The following is a 23,295-nucleotide window of genomic DNA, read 5'->3' as shown; positions in this document are numbered from 1 at the left end:
TGTTTCATTTCAAGAAGGGATACAGTAAATTTAACAAAAAAAAACAGGTTTAAATAAAAAAAAAGTATTTTTTAACACATTTTAATAATGTTATGTCCACATACATACGTCATTTTTATTGAAATCATGTGCCGTTAAACGGCATAATACTTTTAAATTAAATCTAACAACTTAATATAAAACTTCAGATTCAATTGATTACTCCAAAATAAAAAATGCACCCAAGAAAAAAGAAAAAAAAACTTGTTTACCAGTTTTTTTTTCGGAATGTTAATTGGTATGGTATTTCTTATTAGGCACTTATCACATATATTTGTAAACTTATCACAATATATTTTAAATTTAATATAAAATATTTAAAAAAATAAAGAAATTATTTAAAAAAAAAATTGACTATTAAACTAAAATAAAATTCAATACAATGTTTCAAAATACTGTTTTAAAACTTCAAATATCAAATTGCTAAATGATGTTAGAAACATTACGATATATTTTCAAAACATAATTAACATAATTCATATTAAAATTTCTAAATAATATACAAAATTAATTTAAAAATGATGAATTAACATGAAATGCATTAAATGCATATAAATAAAAATTCATCAAAATTTTACATTAGAAATAATTAACTACTCAAATATAATTATAATAATTAATTAATACCTCAGCTGCTCGTTTCTGTTTGTACAATACTATCACAGTCCAAATAATCAATATCAGTTAATTGTCTTTTTATCATTAAATGTGGAGTTTTCATTATCTTTTTTTCTTTCAAACACTTCGGTATTACCTCTTTTGTTTCCATAAAGAATTGTACAACAACTCTTTCGAAGAACAAAGCGAATACAAAATTAAACGAAGCCAACGCCAACACAATATAACCCATCAAATTATCTTTAGGCATTTTTAATTGGAAGAATTCAGACAGCCATTTAGCTGGAGATAGTGTCAAATATGCACAAACAACTGTCATAATGACAACACTTATCATTAGATGTCTATTAGTTATCACTGAGCGGCGATAGGGGGCGCCGTGACTGAAAACTATAGCTAATATAATATACTGGAACATTGAAACCGTAAATATAGCGTAATTCTCCCAACATTCGTTCGCATTATCACCTTCGTAAGTATGACGTACGTACCATGGAAACTGAGTTATAGCGAGATAACTTAAATACTGAATCACAGCTATCAAAGTCATTTGACCTATCAAAGACACTAAAGGAGCGAAACCTAATAAAGAAGTCAATGGAGGTATTTTACAAAGTCTTCCAGTGTGTGCTTCTGTCATACCGAAGAAGAACGCAAAGTTGACGATAAGAGCGACATCTATAAAGAGATATTGAAAATCTGTGAGATTGGAATCAAAGTAGTAGAGGAAAGCGACCGAGAGGAACTCTGTGAGGGAGTATGCGATCATGAATTTGAAGACTCCGAAGCTGGTGCTGAGAGCGGCGCGACCCTCGCGCAGCACATGTGTGACACAGGTGACATCTGGCTGGGAGGAGGTGAATGGTGCTGCGACGCTGCTCTCCAGCTCCGACAGCGAGATGCCGGTGTGAGCCGCACGAAGTGCCCCACAATCGTTGGCGCCATCGCCACACATTCCTGAAATATATATCCTGTATAGCTGCGCAGAACACAATAATAAGTGTAATAGTAGAAGGATGGGAAAGAAGGGGGGGGGGGGGGACTGCGCAGGGCGCTATTGATCTTAAGCCTCAAATATATTTGAAAAGTCTTATTCTAAGCTTAGTGTAAAATGAGTAATAGAAGTGCCTTTACATCCTAAACATGATTGATCTAGTCGCTTACAGTCGCCGTTTTTACTTGAGTGTATGAAAACTAGTTCATATCTGTGACATTTCTTGAATTATGAGAATAATACATCATATTGTTAGACAGAAAATCAACACTTTGCCGATGTATCGGCGCAACACTAGACTTACAAAAATATCAACGCTTACGTCACCTCACTACAGCTATCAAGTTACCAAACCAAGTGTCACTTGGTTTGGTAACTTTAGCGCGCTATTCGCTCGATTATCTTAACTAATATTATCTAAAAATATAGTATACTGACCAACGTAATATCCCAGAGCTTGGTATTCCACAATGAGCTGCTGCTTCTGGTCTGCTGTCATCCGCGCGAACACCGCACCGCGAGACACAACACGCGGCACTAGAGACGGGTAACGCTCTCGCAGAATCTACAAATTTATAGCCACGTTTAGAACATTCTGAATAGAACTTATATAAGGTGGCAAACGAGCAAACGGTCACTTGAATTCGCCGAAATGGCGAAGCGACCACTGCCCATAGACATTCGAAAACGCAGATGTGTTGCCTATCTTTAATCAACGGAGGATGGGGCGTATAGAAAGAGGATATTTCCCCTTCCCATGCGTCCCCGCCTCCGCCAAATCCACTTCCCTTTCTCATCCTTTCCTAATGAGAAAAGATTGTGAAGAGGACTAAAATTAGACTAATATAATATATACAGGGATACTAAGAGTGGGACGTAAAGTTGTAAGTTAAAAAATAAGTAGTTCCTATACATATAACATACTGGATTTATGACAACATACTTTATACCGTTCGTAGAATACATATTTGTTTTTAAATTTAAAAAAATCAAAAATTAAAAAAATAAGTGTACCTTCCAAGCATCTCCAGTCATAACAATCTTGTAGTTGGGCATGACAATGGGCGCCTCGACGTCGAGGGCGGAGTCCCCGGTGGAGCCCGAGCCGCGCCAGGAGCCCCGCCCGCTGTCCTCGCTGCGCCACGAGCACACCTGCTCCAGAGACGTCTTCCGACCAACTGGAACCTGCAAACATTAGTAAAGGGAGTAACTAAACGCGTGTAAAAGTTTCATTCATTTTTGACACTAATTTTAATAGCGTGTTTTAATTCAGCGCCAGCGCCATCTAGTGATAATGTATGAAAACTGACCCCATGCAGAGTGCTCTCGCAGTAGAGAGTAGTGCCGCGTGTGTCGGAGTGCGGCACGAGGTACACCACGCGCTCTCCACTCTGCAGCACTCCGCACTCCTTCGCCACGCTCACTGCTGTATGCACGTTGTCACCTGCAAGACAATAAAACTGTATATTAAAAAATATACCAAGATTAATGTACCCCTTTCGTGAATTTAACAGTGGTAGATACCGTAACAACAATATTTGTTGGGTACACGAATGAGCCGGGTCGACCTGTGAAATAATAAACCACAGAAGACAGGCGTGAAGTGGAAGCAATTCCGCGTTTCGTCTGATGAGTGTGGTACCGTAAGCCTAATTTTAGTCCTCTTTCCCTTCCCACCCTTTTCTTATTAGAAAATGATGGGAAGGGGAAGTGGATTTGGCGGAAGAGGGGACGCATAGAAAGGAGAAATATCCTCTTTCCTCTTCTTCGTTGATTAAAGGTAGGCAACGCATCAGCATTTGCGCATATCTATGGGCAACGGTCGCCTCACTATTTCGGCGAATCCAGGTGACCATTTGCTCGTTTGCCATCTTTTGAAATAAAAGAAAATTTCCGTTGCTGAAACCTGTACAAAAACATTGTTGTATCTTAAATACGCAGAGATCCAAAACAACGTTAAACATTAACCCTATACATAAAACAATCCGAGCAGTATACCAATCATATATCACTCTTTAAAATCTAGGTAAAATTGAATCTATGTGAGTAACGTTACCCTACCAGTCGGGCACATTATATACTGACCAGTAATCATAACGACGTGAATGTTAGCTTCTTTTAGTTCCCGTATAATGCCCGTTGTTGCCGCCTTCAGCCTGTTCTCCATTATCACCAGACCCAAAAACTCCAAGTCACACTCGATCTGACAACAAACAAATATTAATTTAATATGAGGGTTGAGTACAAAAAATATCTGGACCGCCATCTTTTAACGTCAGCCATATTGGATTTTGAAAAAGAACTACCAAACTCATAGACTACATACAGCTTCACTCGTCCTTTCACAATTGAGCAATTAGTGTAAATATCTTTACTAAAGCCACACTAAGGGGCCCGCTTAATATGCCAATTACAACTTAAGTGTTTATTTATTTATTTATTTATTTATTTCTAGGAAGACCAACAGCCATTTTAACAAAGTAGGTAAGACAGTAATTAATACAAACATAGCCAATAATAGGTCCTCACAAATAGAAACAATTTAAACAATTCTTTTGCGCGAACAGAAATATAAAAATACAAACAAAAAGTCAAAAGAAAAGCACAAGAAACTACAAAGATTATTAAAAAGAAAAACTTGATCTAGTTTAATTATTATAGTTTACAGTTTGTTCTTAATGAAAAAGTTTCGATAGAATACCTGTTTTACAGAGTTAGTTGTGGAATTAAAAATATCTAAACTAGAACTTTTAGAGTAACTGTTAATAAGAAAGCCAGCGCGCCACATAAATGAATTTTGACGATAGTTAGAAGATGCCATAGGGAGATGGATAGGAGTGTGGTGACGTGCTGATTTCTTTGGTACAATAAATGATACATTGGTGAGAAGAGAGGGACAGTCAATACTACCATTTATAATGTTTACCATGAAGGTTATGTCTGCTACTTCGCGTCGAACAACAAGAGGGAGAATATGAAATTTACTACATAAATTTAGATAATCTTGTGAACGATAATTATAATTTAACCGGAAGCATAAATATTTAATAAACTTTTTTTGAATATTTTCAATTCGGGAGATGTATATGTTATATCGCGGGTTCCATACTTGACTGGCGTACTCGAGTATGCTGCGTACATAAGAACAGTACAATATCTTATAGGTCTTCGCTTTCTTGAAGCTATGTGACGTACGCATTACGAATCCTAGAGCGTTATATGCTTTGGATATGATGGCCTCAATATGATCATCGAACAATAATTTGTGGTCATGAATAACACCTAAATCTCTAACTTGGAGACATCTTTGCAACCTTGTCTGTTTAATTGTGTAATCAAATGAGATCGGGTTAATTTTCCTGCCGTATGTTACAACCATACACTTCGAGGGATTCAAGTCTAGTTTATTTTGGATACAGTAATCGCTAAGGCGATTTAAATCTGATTGCAGTGCAATGGCGTCGTCAAATGTTGAAACACAAGAAAATATTTTCATGTCATCTGCGAAACAAAGAAGATGTGAATAATGGAAACATTTATCGATGTCGTTGACAAAGATTAGGAACAGTAGAGGCCCGAGCAAAGAGCCCTGTGCTATACCGCTAGGCAATGGTATCCAGCTAGAAACATAGTTATTTATGACAACGGCCTGCGAGCGATTAGATATATACGACGAAAACCATCTAAGAAGGTCTCCACGTATGCCTATCAGTTGTAGCTTGTATAGCAACACCTTATGGTCAATTCGATCGAAGCATTTGCTATAATCAGTGTAAACCACATCGACTTGCTTTCCTTTATCCATCGCTCCAGTTATGAAGTCATTAAGGATGACGAGATTGGAGGTGGTGGACCGACCTCGAAGGAACCCATGCTGGACGCTACTAAATGAATGTTTTAAAGCTGCGTATAGCTGATTGTATATTATTTTTTCGAGTACTTTAGCAAGTACACACAATTTTGAAACTGGTCTGTAATTGGTCACATCGGTTCTCGAACCTTTTTTATGAACAGGCGTAACATATGCACGTTTCCACAATGTTGGGAAAGTACATTGAGACAAGGATTTTTGAAATAACAGCGTAACCGGGACAGACAAAGATTCGGCACAGTTAATCAAAAATATTGGCGGCAAATGGTCCGGGCCGGCAGATTTAGTGATGTCTAACGATTTTAGGTATTTCTTTACCGCAGCGTATTGTACTTCGATAGTAGCGATATCAGACAACGGATCGCAAGGAATGTTTTGGCGACGTGCATCAAAACATGCTTGTGGCGCTTGAGAGTATGTTGAATTGAAGTAATTCGAGAATAAGTTACACACTTCGATGCCGTTTGATGCCACTAGGTCGCCATAGTAGACCGACTCGGGGATTCTTGTTTGTGCTTTTTTCGTTTTAACGTATGTCCAGAAGTATTTAGGGTTTTTCTTAATAGACTCCTCTACAGTATTGATGTACTTGTCATAACACTCTGTCTCTAATTTCTTTACCCTATCCCTAAGTAGCTTATACGTTTCGTAATCGGACCTGTTATTATATTTTTTAAATTTCTTGAAGTATTTGTGTTTCTCTTTAATACATTTTTTAAGTGCCGGGGTGTAATGGGCAGGAAATTAATTTTAGTTTATTTAAAATAAAACAGACGTATTGCAACATTTCATTCTGAGTTTGTGCATATTACATACATTGGGAAAAGTAATTTTTCTATACAAGGTTTTCCAACACTACCTCATCCCTGGTCATCTTCTGCAGCTGCTTGAAGGTGACCTCCATTATTTTTGTAGACATAGCGATCACACGGTAACCTTTCTCAGCGTACGAACTCAGGATTTCATTCAGATTCTCAGGCACTGTAACACAGTTTAACAAATCAAAAATTTCGAAACAAATATAAACCTATTTATAAATAGTGTGTCATTTGTAATAATAAGTATTAGGGTATTGTAAGGATTTTGGGTGCAGTTTTTCTCCAATAAACTGCTCTTGCAGTTTGACGAAATTATTGTATTGTAATCAAATTTGATGTACTGCTTAAATAAAATAAAAAAAGAGAACTCAATTTAATTTCATACCGAAATAAAGATATATAACGAGACAGCTACAGTTTAATAAGGATTCGGTGACATTTTTTTATCATTAACGGTGTCCACTTATGTGCCATTATATTTCAGCTTCAATTGTCCTTTTTACGTATACGTACGCGTGTCTGTATAGTACGTTACGTGCACGTTGCGGTACGTATACGCGTTTACGTACCGGTGTCTGGTCGGCAGAGCGTGCGCAGCGTCTCCGGAGCACCCTTGCAGTAGACACGCAGTACGTCCTCACCCAGCAGCCGCACCACCACAGCAGACCTCTGCAGTGAAGACACGAACTGGTACTGCTGCACTATGCCCACCTCGAGTGGCATCTGAAATATTAATATATATCTATATATATATAAAAGAAATTCGTGTTAGTTACACTATTTATAACTCAAGAACGGCTGAATCGATTTGACTGAAAATTGTTGGGCAGGTAGCTTAGAACCAGGAAACGGACATAGGATAATTTTTACCCCATTTTCTATTTTTTATTCCGCGCGGACGGAGTCGCGGGTAAAAGCTAGTATATATTAAAAAACAGATTTGAAAATTTGTGTCTGTCTGTCTGTCCGCTAGGCCGCGTTTATTTCGGGTAATATCCGGAACAGCTGGACCGATTTTGACGGCACCTTAAAGGGGAATTGCTGATGCACGTGGGCATAAAAACAAAAAAAAATATAGGCTATTATTTTTTAATTCTGCGCTGAAGAAGTCACGAAGTAATGTATTGAGAAAATACGTTAAATGTACTCACATGGATATCATCAACATTGATATTAGCAGTTTTCTTTGGTCTAACAATAGTAGGCGTCAGGATCTCGTAGTTTGACAATTCCGGTACATCAGGCTCTTCTAAAGTCCATCCAGTTGATTCAAACATCTGATAACAATCGAGAAGGTAATCTTTTATATTTCTCTATCTGTCTTTTTTATTGCCCTATTAATATTAATATTCATTATAATTACAATATGTAAAATATTGGTGATTATTACATTCCAAGGTATTTAAACTCACTTTGAGGTCCAACGGATCGCCAGCTAGTTCCCCATTAAGCAGAGTCAGGCTGTGACAGGTGGCCATGCCTATCTTGAGGTCATGCAGATCATTTAGGTGTCTTGGGTCTCGTTGAGGTCGGCCCAAACGCGGCGGCTCACTGGCCGCGCTAACAGCCACCACACCCCACATATCTAAACCATCTTCTGTTAATGTCCCCGTCTAGAAGGAATAGAAGCTTCTAGAATCAACTATTATATTGTTATTATAAATATATATTGTTTAAACACATGCCACTATCAGGGAAAGTCATAACAATATGACGGATAATAAAATCAATTGGCAACAATTATTGTGTTATATTATTCTAAAATAAAAACTATTCCGCCTCTAAACAATGTGTCCCCTCCCCTGGTGAATTACCTTGTCAAAGCACATACAGTCGAGCGAGCCTGAGACGTTGACTGCGCGTGTGTTGAGACAGGCGATGCGCGCCTCTAAACAATGTGTCCCCTCCCCTGGTGAATTACCTTGTCAAAGCACATGCAGTCGAGCGAGCCTGAGACGTTGACGGCGCGTGTGTTGAGACAGGCGATGCGCGCCTCTAAACAATGTGCCCCCTCCCCTGGTGAATTATCTTGTCAAAGCACATACAGTCGAGCGAGCCTGAGACGTTGACTGCGCGTGTGTTGAGACAGGCGATGCGCGCCTCTAAACAATGTGTCCCCTCCCCTGGTGAATTACCTTGTCAAAGCACATACAGTCTAGCGAGCCTGAGACGTTGACGGCGCGTGTGTTGAGACAGGCGATGCGCGCCTCTAAACAATGTGTCCCCTCCCCTGGTGAATTACCTTGTCAAAGCACATGCAGTCGAGCGAGCCTGAGACGTTGACGGCGCGTGTGTTGAGACAGGCGATGCGCGCCTCTAAACAATGTGTCCCCTCCCCTGGTGAATTACCTTGTCAAAGCACATGCAGTCGAGCGAGCCTGAGACGTTGACTGCGCGTGTGTTGAGACAGGCGATGCGCGCCTCTAAACAATGTGCCCCCTCCCCTGGTGAATTACCTCGTCAAAGCACATGCAGTCGAACGAGCCTGAGACGTTGACGGCGCGTGTGTTGAGACAGGCGATGCGCGCCTTTAAACAATGTGTCCCCTCCCCTGGTGAATTACCTCGTCAAAGCACATGCAGTCGAGCGAGCCTGAGACGTTGACGGCGCGTGTGTTGAGACAGGCGATGCGCGCCTCTAAACAATGTGCCCCCTCCCCTGGTGAATTACCTTGTCAAAGCACATGCAGTCGAGCGAGCCTGAGACGTTGACGGCGCGTGTGTTGAGACAGGCGATGCGCGCCTCTAAACAATGTGTCCCCTCCCCTGGTGAATTACCTTGTCAAAGCACATACAGTCGAGCGAGCCTGAGACGTTGACTGCGCGTGTGTTGAGACAGGCGATGCGCGCCTCTAAACAATGTGTCCCCTCCCCTGGTGAATTACCTTGTCAAAGCACATACAGTCTAGCGAGCCTGAGACGTTGACGGCGCGTGTGTTGAGACAGGCGATGCGCGCCTCTAAACAATGTGTCCCCTCCCCTGGTGAATTACCTTGTCAAAGCACATGCAGTCGAGCGAGCCTGAGACGTTGACGGCGCGTGTGTTGAGACAGGCGATGCGCGCCTCTAAACAATGTGTCCCCTCCCCTGGTGAATTACCTTGTCAAAGCACATGCAGTCGAGCGAGCCTGAGACGTTGACGGCGCGTGTGTTGAGACAGGCGATGCGCGCCTCTAAACAATGTGTCCCCTCCCCTGGTGAATTACCTTGTCAAAGCACATACAGTCTAGCGAGCCTGAGACGTTGACGGCGCGTGTGTTGAGACAGGCGATGCGCGCCTCTAAACAATGTGTCCCCTCCCCTGGTGAATTACCTTGTCAAAGCACATACAGTCGAGCGAGCCTGAGACGTTGACTGCGCGTGTGTTGAGACAGGCGATGCGGGCGCGCCGCAGTCGCGACACCGCGTACAGCCGCCCTACTGTCATGGCGGCGGGCAACGCGGGCGGCACTACGATAGTTATTATATCTAGTGCCTTTAGTACCACGTCGTTTACTGTTACAGAACGAGACGCCTAACAACAAAAAAAAATACATTTTATATTGTATAATAAACACATGTATTCCAAGACATATTTGTGCAGATTTAAAAATATTAACCATAAAAACTTTGGACTTCGAGGTCCATTTTTTTTTTTAAATTATTAATGTTATTCATAATAGTCATGTTTAATGAATATGTTTGACTAGCTGTCGCCCGCGACTCGCAATTCGTTCTCACAGATGTTCTACATCTGTGACAAATTTCATTAAGATCCGTTGTACTATTCCGGAGATCAACATCCATCCATTTAAACTTTCGCATTTATAATATTAGTAAGATTATCAAATATGGATAAAAGTGGCAAAGCTAAAAACTATAAAATAAACATAAAAAACTTAAAAAATATAAAAAATATAAAAACTTTTTATATTTTTTTATATTTACCTTAAGTGCAACAGTATAGCATAAACCCAATATAGAGATGCAGGCTAATATGAAGATGAATTTATATGAATCCCTGTCAAACTTGAAGTCAGCCGGTACAGGGTACAGGATGCTCCTCACTAACTGCCCTTTGCTCGTATTGTACCCCGTGCGGAGTACTAACGCCCTGTATAATATAATGTATCATTAATTTCTTACATCTAAAAAAAGTATTACAAAATTAATGTTAATTTTTTAATATTAAATTTGAACATCCCGTAGTTTTTATAGTATAGTTTATATTTTTCTTGAAAAATTTTTATCATTAAAAAAATAAAACTGGCTGAATGTTACATGTTTAGTAATTCTTTTTTTTTCAATTAATTAATGATTAGTTATTCTAGATTTAAATTACATACTGTAGTTAGTTAAAAAAAAAACTTTGAAGCATTACATTTAAACAACTAGCTTAACTTTTAAAGTAGAAAATTCTTAATTCGTAATCAAAAATAATTTAAGCTTTAATTAAGTTTATGCCAGAATTTAAAAATAAACTAGTAAATACCTGACAGGTTCATTATTATAGTAACGTGTTTGTATAACTTTAGTTCCACAAAATATAATACTAGATGCATGCTCCTTATGATTGAACGGTCTGTCGATACGTTGTAGTGCTGTCTTTGTCACTGGTACTGATTCACCTGAAACAAAAAATATAAATCTTAACACATTCAATGCCACTGACTTGATATACTTCAATTAAATATGGAAAAAAAAAATTCTAGTTAATTCAAAAATTTAAGTTAATTAAAAAATACAGAAGTGACTTAAGAGTCTTTTCCACAAAGCAATAAGTAGTCAATTTCTATACAGGTCATTGAAAATCTTTAAAAGTGTTAAGTCTAGTCAGTGGAAAAAGACTCTTAACGCACCAATGTTTTATTTAAAAAAAAAAACAGGTATTAACCAGTGAGCATGCTCTCATTAAGTATAGCTGAGCCGGTCAGTAACACAGCATCACAGTGCAGGATACATCCGTTAGGTGGCAGCACCAGCACATCGCCAGGACTCAAAGATCTGCTGTCCACTGACCTCTCTCCCCACAGCTGAACTGTGTCGTGGGCTTCCACTGTCGCACGGAGGGTCTTTTGATTCTGGTCAAATACAAACATGATTAAAAATACCACAAAAGGGAAGTAAGGAAAATCATAAAATGTATAAACTTCAAACATATATAGTCGAACCTGGATAAGCGAGAAACCTCCATGTAAAATTGTGTTCTTTGTATAATTTACACAGAAATATGACTGAACGTATCAAAATTTATTTTAACACATTTTTAGTCAAACCAGTACTAAAAATAAGTAAATAGAAAAAAATAAAAATTATCAATAATATGTATTTCTTACTTTTTCGACGTTAATTAAGTTAAAATAAAATAGTACATAGCAACACTAACCTTATGTGTCTGTATAACAGATGTGGCAACACCAAACGTAGACATCAATACAACAGCAACACAGTAATAGTAATAAGGCTCCGCTAACCACACTGCTATTGTGAATAATTGAAACACGTAGAATGGATTGAACACTTCTAATATTATTAGGGTCATTATTGATTGTACCGGAACCTTTATTTCATTTAGGCCATAAATATTTAGCCTGGAAAAATAGAAAGAGCTATGATGATTACAGGCTAAAAAAGACAAAAAAAAACTGGTTCTATATCTTCATAAAGTTAAAATGTTTGTATATTTGTCCGCAAGGACATGTTGATTCCAAGTTATCTCCACAACGGCTGGACAGATTTTGACGGGACTTGAACAGGAAGGTAGCTGATACACAGGCATATTATAGGCTAGTTTTTTAAAATTCTGCATTGACATAGTCGCTGGTGACGTTTTATATTACATACAATGTATTCTATATCGTAAAGATATACGTACGAGCACGTATACGCACTTGCGAATGTGCTCGTTACAATGTATAGATAAATTGTTTCCACTTACATCCGCAGTCGTCGGTCCGCGCTGGGCGCTCGTGTCGCCATCGCGTGTAACTGCGAGCAAGTGGCGCCACTGTCGAGGCCCGCGAGCCGCACCCACGCAGCGCGCGTTGTCTCCCATACCAATGTCTGTTTCTTGTGACGGAAGTAACGATAGCTCTGGACATCTACAATAGAACGTTAGAGAATTAATAAGTTGAAAAAGATTTTGAAAGAAAGAAATAAAGTAATAAAGAAAAGTTTTTTATTACAACAAAAAATATTAAACCAAAAATAATAACCATATACTAACATAAAATTACACATAACTGAATAATTAAACTGGATGTTAAGTTACCATTTATAGTTATTTAGGGTAATCTTGTGATGCCCACACTAGGCATAGCCTGTATCTTGGGCACAGATATTCATAAAGGTATACAATATTCAGTTCACAAAATAAAAAAAACCCACAGTCACGGCATTTTAGCATTTAACAATTATAAGTTACTCCAGTATACATTTGAAAAAACAAATTTAAGTAAATGGGAAAAAAACAAATAAATTAAAATAGATAATATAAATACGTATGGTACGAATATATAAATAGACAAGATATAAATATGTTAAAGGATCTAGGATTGTATCTTAAAAAGGTACTCAGTATCTTTATAATTTAAAGTAAGCAGCCACTTCAGTAACGTGGAATTTCGTTCTCAGCTTATACACCATCCTCTCCAAGGGATTGAAATTGAGGCTGCAGCCTCCAAACGCAATAAACTAATGCATTAGGGTATTATTAACAAGATTTTATTACAAAAATAAATTAGAAAATAAAATCTAGAAAAATAAATCCCGCTACAATTAGAAGTAATTTAAAACAGCCTAGATTTTTAAAATGTATAACTTTATGAAGATATAGAATTATGTATAAATAGATTATTAATAATACTTACTTAAAGTAGTGCCGTCGTCCAAATGTATAGGTGTGTACAAGTCATCTGCACTATCCAGAGTTCCTTTTTCACCGCCTATTTCTTCTTGAAAACCTTCATTTATCAAACCACTGTAACAAACAGATTTTTTTAAATATTTCTTCTACTTCTTACATGATTAATTTAAACTGTCACTAATAGATTATTTGCAATTTTCAGTACACTTTATAGAATACAAATATGACAGTAGTATTTGGGAGAAAAATTAATTTTATATTATCTTCACATCATTCTATTTTTTTACATTATAAGGTGGCTATCGGCCATCTTAATTTGCCGAAATGCCTAAGTGACTGCTGCCTATAGACATCTACAATAGCAGATGCGTTGCCACTTTTAATCGTCGGAGGAGATGCACAGCAAGAGAATATTTCCCCTTACTATGAGTCCCCTCCACCGTCAATTCTACTTCCCTTCCCATCTTTTCTATATACGATAAGGGTGATAAAGAGGAGTAATATTAGGGTTCCGGAATGCAAACTCATCAAACAAAACACGGAATTACTTCCACTTGACACCTGTCTAGTATGGTCGTAGTATTTCACCGAGCGAGTCGGTTCATTTGTACAACAGATGTTATTGCTAGCATTTATCACAGTTAAAAAAAAATATTTTATAGATTCTAACTTTTTCTTTGTTAGATAATAACACATTTAATGAACTCTTACCTTGCATCTGCAATTACTTTGATCAGGATTTTATGTATGTAATAACTTTTACATTTCTTCTGATAGGTTTCCTGAAAGAATAAAATGTGGTATAAGAAAATTACTAACATCCGAAATCTCTGAATAATCTGAAAATTGTAGCGGCACTGAAAACATTAGATATAACATACCACTACAATAACTTGCTCTGCCAACTGGAAGCAGCATCTTTCTGAAGTTGCATAGAGATACCATCTCGGGTACCAGTGGAAGATCAAAGCGGGTATCCCACATGTTAAAACCGTGAATATATAGACAAGAAATGTCCGCCATCTGCTTTTTCTGTACCCATGTACTACCTAAAACAAAGTATAAGAAAGCTGATATGCTATTACTTAGTTGCCGCTGCTAAAGCACATGCAAAAAATTGACATCTTTTCTTTAAAAATCCAGGTATAATAATGTGTTTTGTACAGATTTAGGTATTAGAAAATGGTAAGTATACATGGTGTTTGTAATTTTTGGGTTTGTCTAATCCCTAAAAAATATTCTAGGGAAAATTAATCACACCACACACTTCTAAAATATTTAAAAAAAAACATACCAAAATATATAAAGTGTATCTATTTAGTTCTACTTTAATATTTAAAAATATAAATGCATATATACTAAATTCTGATATTAAATTATTAATAATAATATAATATTAACTAGCTGTCGCCCGCGACTCCGTCCGCGCGCATTTAAAAAATCTTAATAGGGATATGAAAAATAGATGTTGGCCGATTCTCAGACCTACTGAATATGCTCACAAAATTTCATGAGAATCGGTCAAGTCGTTCTGGAGGAGTATGGCGACGAAAACTGTGACACGAGAATTTTATATATTAAATAATAATAATAATTAATAATTATTGCTTTTAGTAAGATAAAATAATTACAAAACACTGATAACACCAATTGGCAAATGTTTATACACAATATGTCATTGTAATACATAACAGATAAGAATACTGGTAATTCAGTGAGTTGACAGGAAGTTATGGATAAAGTATTAATCATGAAACATATATTAAAACATAACTTATAAAGCTATATAAACTACTAGCTTTTACCCGCGACTCCGTCCGCGCGGAATAAAAAATAGAAAACGGGGTAAAAATTATCATATGTCCGTTTCCTGGTTCTAAGCTACCTGCCCACCAATTTTCAGTCAAATCGATTCAGCCGTTCTTGAGTTATAAATAGTGTAACTAACACGACTTTCTTTTATATATATAGATATGCACTTAGGAAACACAATAAAAGAAATACCTATAATTGACCAGAATTTTAATTAGATGTTGAAAGTGGAAGAGATAGAAATCTCTACTTACACAAGGTAATGTTATCGGCTCTTATGTGTTCTCATAAAGGAGTTCAAATCTATGCCAACTAAAGATCTTGGTCTTTTACAACCATGCTAACCTAGTATGCTATATATGTTATTGATGTGGTATTCATTAATTGTTCTTGGTCTATCTATCTCATTTGACTTTAGTTCTTTATAAATATATTGCTTGTGAGAAATTCACAAATTAAAAAATCTAAATTATTCAATTGTTTAAACTCTCATGAGACATGATAATTAATTAATAACGGCTTAACTCATGTGTGATACACTTAACATGCTTAATTAGCTATATTATTTATTAAATATAAATTACAAAAGGAAAATAAATAGGTGCTTGTATATTGGTGGGCGGTAACAAAGCAACAAATCGCTTAAAAATAAACCTTATTGAATATATTATTTTATGACAAGTTATAGTATATTCCTAGCTCTTAAGAACTGAGCAAGTGCTCTCTTTGCTTTATGTTCGTAATGTATAGGTAGCAGAAATTAGCATGAGGATTATGAGTTAAAACTTAAAACCGTTGCTAATGATGTTTTAAATACAGAACAGAAAAAAGAAATCTATGATCTTGTAAAATGGCAATTTAGCCCATTAGTGAACTATTATAACTAAAATAACTTTTTACCTGGTCAAATTCAGGATCAGTGTTTATTGACTGTTCTGAAAAGTTCAATATGGCATGTAAGGACCCCCTAGTAGTCCCTTGTTCGTATCGTATGAGAGGTTGAATGTCATCTTCTGAATCCATCATTATATTATATTTATGACACACTACTTTGGTATTGGTAATGTACTACTACTTTGTTAAGCTACCATATTGATGACTTCATTAGTTCACAACTTTAACACACAAAGAACTAAACGAAAACTATTGTTACAAGCACACACTAAATTTTTCAGTACAATTTAGCGCCTACTTTAACTTCTTAGTCTAAATATTAATGAAAATAATCATTGGTCAACCAACATATTACGAAGAGTTCAACATACAGTATAAGGAATAAGGGTTTATTGAATAAACTGTTCTATATTTACATTTTCCACTTCTTTCTTTCAAAAATGTTCTTTGTATTTCTTGTTATCATAACTGTATCTTATGAGACCGTTTGTACATAATTATGACTTGAGAAATTAATATAAATATCATCTAGTAAACATTTTACAAAGGTAATGAAACTAATTATAAATAAAAATATTAAAATACCCGACTCGACCAATGGTGGCCAAAAATATAACAGCTATTAGATTCAACATAGAGTAAGTTAAGGCTAGCATAACTTCCTTTTGATACTTGTATAAGCTGTCAAACCTTTTGCATATTATTTTTTTTACCACAAAATTATCAAATATAAAAAAAAATATTTTGATCTTAGTAGATATAGTTTTTATAATTCTTAGTAAAGAATATTACCATGTGATTGTCATCAACTGTTATGTGTTGTTCAACATTCAAAGTCATTGTATCTTCTTAAATATCGATCCAGTGGATCTGAAAAAGAAAATAAAGACGTTATTAATTTTTATGGGGAATACGTACATATTCATGGCGAATTAGGATCAGGTTATGTTTATTTTACAAAAATTTTGCTTCGGTGTAATCTGTATAAAAGTTTACACAAATTATTTATCTGTGACGCAGTTTAGAGCAAAGATCTACTCTATGTCACTGTCAACAATTATTTGTCATTCGTTCAGTTAATTGTCAGCTACCACTTTGTTTATTGTAAATATTGGAGCTTGTGCTTGCGATTTAGTTTCAGATTAAACTACAATCAAGAAAAAGAGTATTATAAACAAATCTTGGACACAGTCGTTTACTTAAGGTAAGTCGTGTGTACAAATAAAATAACCACTGTTGCTTCTGCAAGCGTATACAAACTAATAAAAGATAACCTCAATATTGGTGTTTTTGTGATACTTATTAACATTCAATTGTTTTTTATATAACTTTAATTACAATGATAATTTGCAAGAAACTTACAGGAATGAGTCTCGTTCAATGTTATGCGAAAATATTTAATTAAGATAATTTATTTTGAAATGGTTTTAGGTTATCGTTTTCAAAATGATTATCCCAGTACGTTGTTTTACGTGTGGGAAGGTGATCGGCAATAAATGGGAGGCATACCTCGGACTGCTACAAGCTGAATATACAGAAGGGTATGTATTGCCTTCATAACGTATTTAAGTACAGATCTAATAAAAAATCAAGAAAAATGCTACAAAAGTGAATAAACACAAATTAAATTTCTGTTTTAGCGAGTACTCAACATAATATATTTATCAAATATCACAAGTCTCAAATTGTTTAATGTTTTTGTTAAGTTGCTGTTGTTTGGATGAATAAAATTTAATGAAACAAATTTGAAATTTGTTCCATTAAATATATAGTTAAAGGTATCGGGGTGGTACTTCAGTAGTACAAAATTTTAAAACTCTACAACAACATAACTTACACATGTAACTGAGAGGGCAGGAATACCATGGAATTCCATTTGGCGCAATGCTGACACACTAAAAGAAATATTCATCATCAACCTACCCTTATCTCTACTCTTATGGAGGGTCGGCACAGTATGTGCTACTCCTCCATACATCTCTATCAGCCGTCATATCTGAATTTACCCCCTTCTTACGCATATCCTCTCACATAATCCATCCATACTTTTTGGTCTTCCTCTATCTTTATAGCCATCTACATTCAATCTCATTACTTTTTGTTAATATTATTATCATCCCTCCGCATAACATGTTCAAACCACGCTAACCTTCTGCTACCTAATTTCTTGATAACTGGCGCTACTTTGAAACAAAAACATTACCAAGGTAATATAATAAGCCTCCTAGAAAACATGTTAAGTTGATATGGTTTGAGTTTATATCCGAGTTTTGTCCGAATTTATCTACTGAGTAATCAGAATAAACATAGTAATTATTTACCCGCAAGTCCAAATACTATGGCATTAAGTGTTGTAAAATCTTATAGCCCTTATCATGAATTCTTTAAAAATATTTAATGAACAATTTAAGAAAACATATTTGTTTTGCATTGTTATAAATGTAGAATTATACGGTTCATGGTAAATGGTACTGAAATTTTATATAAAATGTTGTGTATCTTGTGTAGATAAGGCATGTAACACAGTTTCAAATTAAACATTAATAATTATTAAGAGCTATACTATTGTTTTAATTGCGTTTCCGTGTTGTACATAGTGCTACGGTTTATTAACAGACCATAGTAAAAGTTATTTATGGTTTTAAACAATGTTATTGTATTTGTCACAGAATTGTTAATAAGTTTTAAGTAAGTTATAAGTCTTATTAGGTTGTTCCGAAATTAAATTAGTTTTCTTCCAATAAAAGATTTAATTGTGTTTTTTAAACACAAGCCATATGATCATTAAATGTTTTGTGAGGTGTTTTAGCAATGCTTCTATGTTAAAAGTTTCTATTTAATACTAGCTTTTACCCGTGACTCCGTCCCCATATCCAAAAAAGTTCCCATATCCGTCTCCTAGTTCTAAGCTACCTCCCCATCAATTTTCAGCTAAATCAGTTCGACCGATCTTGAGTTATAATTAGTTCGACTAAGAATTTTTTTATATATATAGATGCAGGAGTTTTGGTTTTACTCTTTTAATTGTAAAGACCAATAACAACATTTTTCTCATAAAGAAATCTCTTCATTCAATAATCAAATATCTATTTACTGTATGAAAATTGTCTTTCGTTTATTTAAGATATATTTCATTTTTTTTAAATAGCCTTTAACAGTGGTAAATCCCGCAACAACAATATTTGTTGGGTTAGGTTGGGTGCACGAATTGGCCGGGTCGACCGGTGCAATACCACGACCACACAGAAGACAGGCGTGAAGTGGAAGCAATTCCACGTTCGTCTGATGAGTGTGGTACCGCAGGCTTAATTCTTATAGGAAAGGATGAGAAGGGGAAGTGGATTTGGCAGAAGAGGGGACGCATAGGAAGGAGAAATATTCTCTTTCTGTTCGTCCCCTTCTCTGTTGATTAAAGGTAGGCAACGCATCTGCATTTGCGGATGTCTATGGGCAATGGTCGCCTCGGTACTGTGGCGAATCCAGTTGGCCGTTTGCTCGTTTGCCACCTTATGATATAAAAAAACATAACAAAATGACTTTCCAAACAACACAATTCATTTAAATTCTTAGATAGTAGATAGTTTACTATAAAATATATTACCACAAGGAAAAATAATGTTTCTTATACCTTATTTATAAATAGTGATGCAACGGAAGTCTGTTTCCGTTTCCGCGAGTGCGGAAGTTGCGCGCGCTCTTCAACATTCGTTTCTGCTTCTGTTTGCGCTACATTTATATCTTTTTACTTTTGTAACGGAAATACAAACGGAAGTTTACGACGGCTGAGAGTTACGCATGCGCGGCGCGAGGCGCACAGTCCGTGCACGGCCGCATTTGTACGTTCACGTACTTTTCGTTAATGTAAGCGCGTAATATTTTCTGCCAATACTTTTGAGTTGTGTAACTTTAGTGCAATTATGAAACCAAAAACAAGCCTTATTTGGATCTATTACGTTGAGATTGACAGTGCAAAAGCCAGATGCAAACTATGTGATAAAGTGTACTCGCGAAAAGGCCGCACAACTACCGCTTTAAAGAGTCACCTCAAAGCAATACATGCCGAGGAGTTTGCAAAGTTTGAGAAGTTAAATGAAGGAGCTAAACTTACATCGGAAACGAAAAAAGAAAAGGTCAGTTAATGAAATGACTACCTACTTTTTATATAAGTATTTATCTGTAATTAGGCAACTGTTAGTCTATTATGTTCAGTATAGATAGACCTACTGTGTGGATAATTTGAGTACTAAATCCTTAACGTGAGCGATTTATGAATAAAAAAAACATAATTTCTATAAATGTTATTTAAATAAAATTTTGATTTAATTTATACATGCGCACTTAGTAATAAATGATTAAACAATAGTTTGTTTAACCATATTTTGCATACAAAATAATACTTAGCCGATTTCAATTCATAAAATACTCTTGAAAGATTCTAAAATTTTCAGTTACTTAAGTCAGTTGTCTGTTTTTTGTATTTACTTATTTTATATTGTTGTAGGTTTATTCAACTCCGGCTGAAAATGTTAAAAAACAATTAAAACTACAACAAAGTCTGCAAACTAATGATAATTGGGATACATCACATTACAAATCTCAACAAATTGATCGTATGATTGCTGAAATGATTGCCCTCCAAAACCTACCATTCAGTTTTGTCGAATGTATGGGCTTTCGCAGATTAATGAACGCTGCTCTTCCAGAGTACAAATTGAGAGGCCGTGATTATTTTTCATCATTTGTATGCGATAATTTGTACAATAGATTGGCTAAGAAAGTCAGAGATCTACTTGCTGAATTCGACACGTTATCCTTCACAACTGACATATGGTCTGACCTTCAATCTGGAATTTCATTGCTTAGTTTGACTGTACATGGAATTACCGAGGATTTTTGCAAAAAGAATTTAATTTTGAAATGTGAAGTCATGGACGAGCGTCGTACAGGTGCTGTAATATCTACAAATTTTCAAGCTATTCTTGAAGAATGGGGCATACATGAACAAAAAGTACACTGCATAGTGCGTGACCGTGGTTCTTATATGGTTAGAGCAATGCAGACGGCAGGATTTGAGGATATCAGTTGCGCAATACACCAGATCCAGCTTTGCATTCGAGCTGGTGTAGAATCTCAAGAGTGGCTTCTACTGTTAACTACGAAATTGAGAAAAATTGCCACCCATTTTAATCACTCCTTGGTCGCCCAAGCTGAGCTAACAAAGATTCAAAAGGAACGCCTGAATCAGTCTGCTTTATCTGTCATTCAAGACTGCCCTACACGGTAAATAATCAGTTAATCATTATCTAATAACTAATAGTATACATATTTTGTTTGCAGATAATAAATATTCACCTTATGGAAAGCTAGATTATTTTAGCAGTTATTAATTATTAAATTTGTTTTATTTTCAGATGGAATAGCACATTCTATATGATGGAAAGGTTTTCGAAGCTCAAGGATTCGATTATCTTGTACCTAAGTGCAAATCCAATTGTAATGATCTCCCCTGAAGACTGGGTGAATGTTTTAAAATTTGTGCAATTAATGAGACCATTTGAAGAAATTACTAGAAACTTCAGTAGTTCGCAAATGAATATTTCATCAGTGATACCCTTGATTCATGTCCTTATGACCACTTTACAACAAGAAGAGATGAAACCTGATACTTCAGAGCAATTCCAAATATTGACGAGAAGATTACGCGATGAATTGAACTCAAGTGCAAGATTTGGAGAACTTACCAAAGACGATAATTACACAATTGCTACGTATTTAGATCCGCGGTACAAATCGTTTTTTTTCTCCAGCATCACTACGGAGCAGGTTGAGGCTAAAATATTAAATATGTCGATCAGCAGAACCAGACAATCTAGAGAGCCAACTAACTCCACTTACGATGATAGTGTATCTTGTGTACTACCCAAAAGGTGCCGTATTCAAATTAAGGAGGAAGTCCAGCCGACGTCATCATCAATGATGAATTCATTTCAAATGTTAGAGTTCATGTTAAGTACGAACGAAGACCAAGAAATCTCGGCTACAACTAACGAGAGTGATAATCTCCTTTTAGAGATTCAGTCACATTTGCAGGAGTACAAAAAAGAAAAACGACTACCTTTAAATGAAGATCCTCTTGTGTGGTGGAAATTAAATTCACACAAATACCGTTACTTTTTGCCATTAGTGCGCCAATACTTGTCGGTACCCCCCAGCAGCGTCGCCAGTGAGCAATTATTTAGCGGAGCTGGTCTTATATACGAAGAACACCGGAACAGATTGTTTGGTGAAAAAGCGGCCAAATTACTTTTCATAAAATATAACTTACCACTACTTAATTTTGAATATTAATAAAATCCTTAGTTGCAGTTGCAATATTGTTTTCTTCGGTAGATTTCAAATATATCTATTTCGAATCTAGATTTAGTGTATTTGATACTTAATAAAAAATAAATTTGTAAATTTGTTTTTATTGTATATTATTTACACTTCCGTTTCTGTACCCGTTTCCGGTTCTGCTATAATTTACTTTTGACATCTGTATCCGTTTCTCCTAAAATCTACTTTTGACATCTGTTTCCGTTTCCGGTTCCGCTAAGACACTTCCGTTGCATCACTATTTATAATGTACAATATTGTACTTTATTGGAAAGAGGAACTCAACAATCAGTGCCACTATGAATGTTTTCAAAATGAAAGTGAACTCGCGATGCAAGTTGTTGGCACTGAGTGTGTTAAAACAAAATCCTATGAGTTTGAAACTAGTCATCCTGTTATAAGACAGTACTTTTATCCCCCTTCTCTTATTATATACATTGTATTGGGTGGTATTAAATCTATTAATGATATATGTGTTCGTTCCAGTGACGCACTTGATGCCCTCGGCTTGAAGAGATATTGCTGCAGAAGAATGCTGTTGGGACATGTTGATTTAATTGAGAAATTATTGAATTACGCTCCTTTGGAAAAATAAACATTAAAATTAAGTTCTTTTTTTACAAGTATGTTAAGTTTTAATAAACTTGAGTTAATGCAAAATATTAAGGAAAAATTATGTTCTTGTTGTGGTGAATAAATTAATTTCAACCTTTAAAATCATGGCCACTTGTAAGTATAGTAACAAATTCGATTGCAATTTACTCGTGCGAATATTATTTAATATTTAAAATAGATTTATATAAAAAATAGTTTTACTGCAGTGAAACCAGAATATCTAGTTGTTAATTAATATTGCTGCTTTAAGTTTAAAACTTGTTTTACGAAAAATAAGTTATTTTTCACGATTAAAGTACATTCCTAATCGAAACAGTACTTTAAGAATTGTTATCATCATCATCATCAGCTCACTATACGTCCCCACCGAGGGGCTCGGAGCCTACCCCAAGTTAGGGGTGACTAGGCCATAGTCA

The 23,295-nt window shown here is 35.8% G+C and overlaps 2 protein-coding genes across 2 annotated transcripts; one reads left to right on the top strand and one right to left on the bottom strand.

Annotated features, from left to right (window-relative positions):
- Nucleotides 1-667: 667 nt before the first annotated feature.
- LOC106715319 (polyamine-transporting ATPase 13A3) lies at nt 668-16,265 on the bottom strand. The gene is made up of 19 exons (XM_045683801.1): nt 15,896-16,265; nt 14,065-14,232; nt 13,895-13,965; nt 13,188-13,297; nt 12,257-12,419; nt 11,705-11,909; nt 11,213-11,399; nt 10,811-10,946; nt 10,267-10,432; nt 9,653-9,853; nt 7,753-7,953; nt 7,492-7,617; nt 6,910-7,063; nt 6,382-6,503; nt 3,737-3,854; nt 2,962-3,095; nt 2,666-2,836; nt 2,090-2,216; nt 668-1,614 (listed from the first exon to the last, which is right to left on the bottom strand). The coding sequence occupies exons 1-19, from the start codon at nt 16,019-16,021 to the stop codon at nt 668-670; spliced, it is 3,633 nt and encodes a 1,210-aa protein (XP_045539757.1). The 5' UTR covers nt 16,022-16,265.
- A 685-nt stretch (nt 16,266-16,950) lies between these two features.
- Nucleotides 16,951-22,910, top strand: LOC106715327 (DNA-directed RNA polymerases I, II, and III subunit RPABC5). The gene is made up of 3 exons (XM_045683689.1): nt 16,951-17,093; nt 17,321-17,430; nt 22,751-22,910. The coding sequence occupies exons 2-3, from the start codon at nt 17,336-17,338 to the stop codon at nt 22,857-22,859; spliced, it is 204 nt and encodes a 67-aa protein (XP_045539645.1). The 5' UTR covers nt 16,951-17,093; nt 17,321-17,335; the 3' UTR covers nt 22,860-22,910.
- Nucleotides 22,911-23,295: the final 385 nt, after the last annotated feature.

The sequence above is a fragment of the Papilio machaon genome, chromosome 23, assembly GCF_912999745.1.
Source record: "Papilio machaon chromosome 23, ilPapMach1.1, whole genome shotgun sequence".
NCBI classification, from domain to species: Eukaryota; Metazoa; Arthropoda; class Insecta; order Lepidoptera; family Papilionidae; genus Papilio; species Papilio machaon.
Note: the sequence above shows the minus strand (reverse complement) of the source record. Positions and strands in the feature narration are given on the sequence as shown.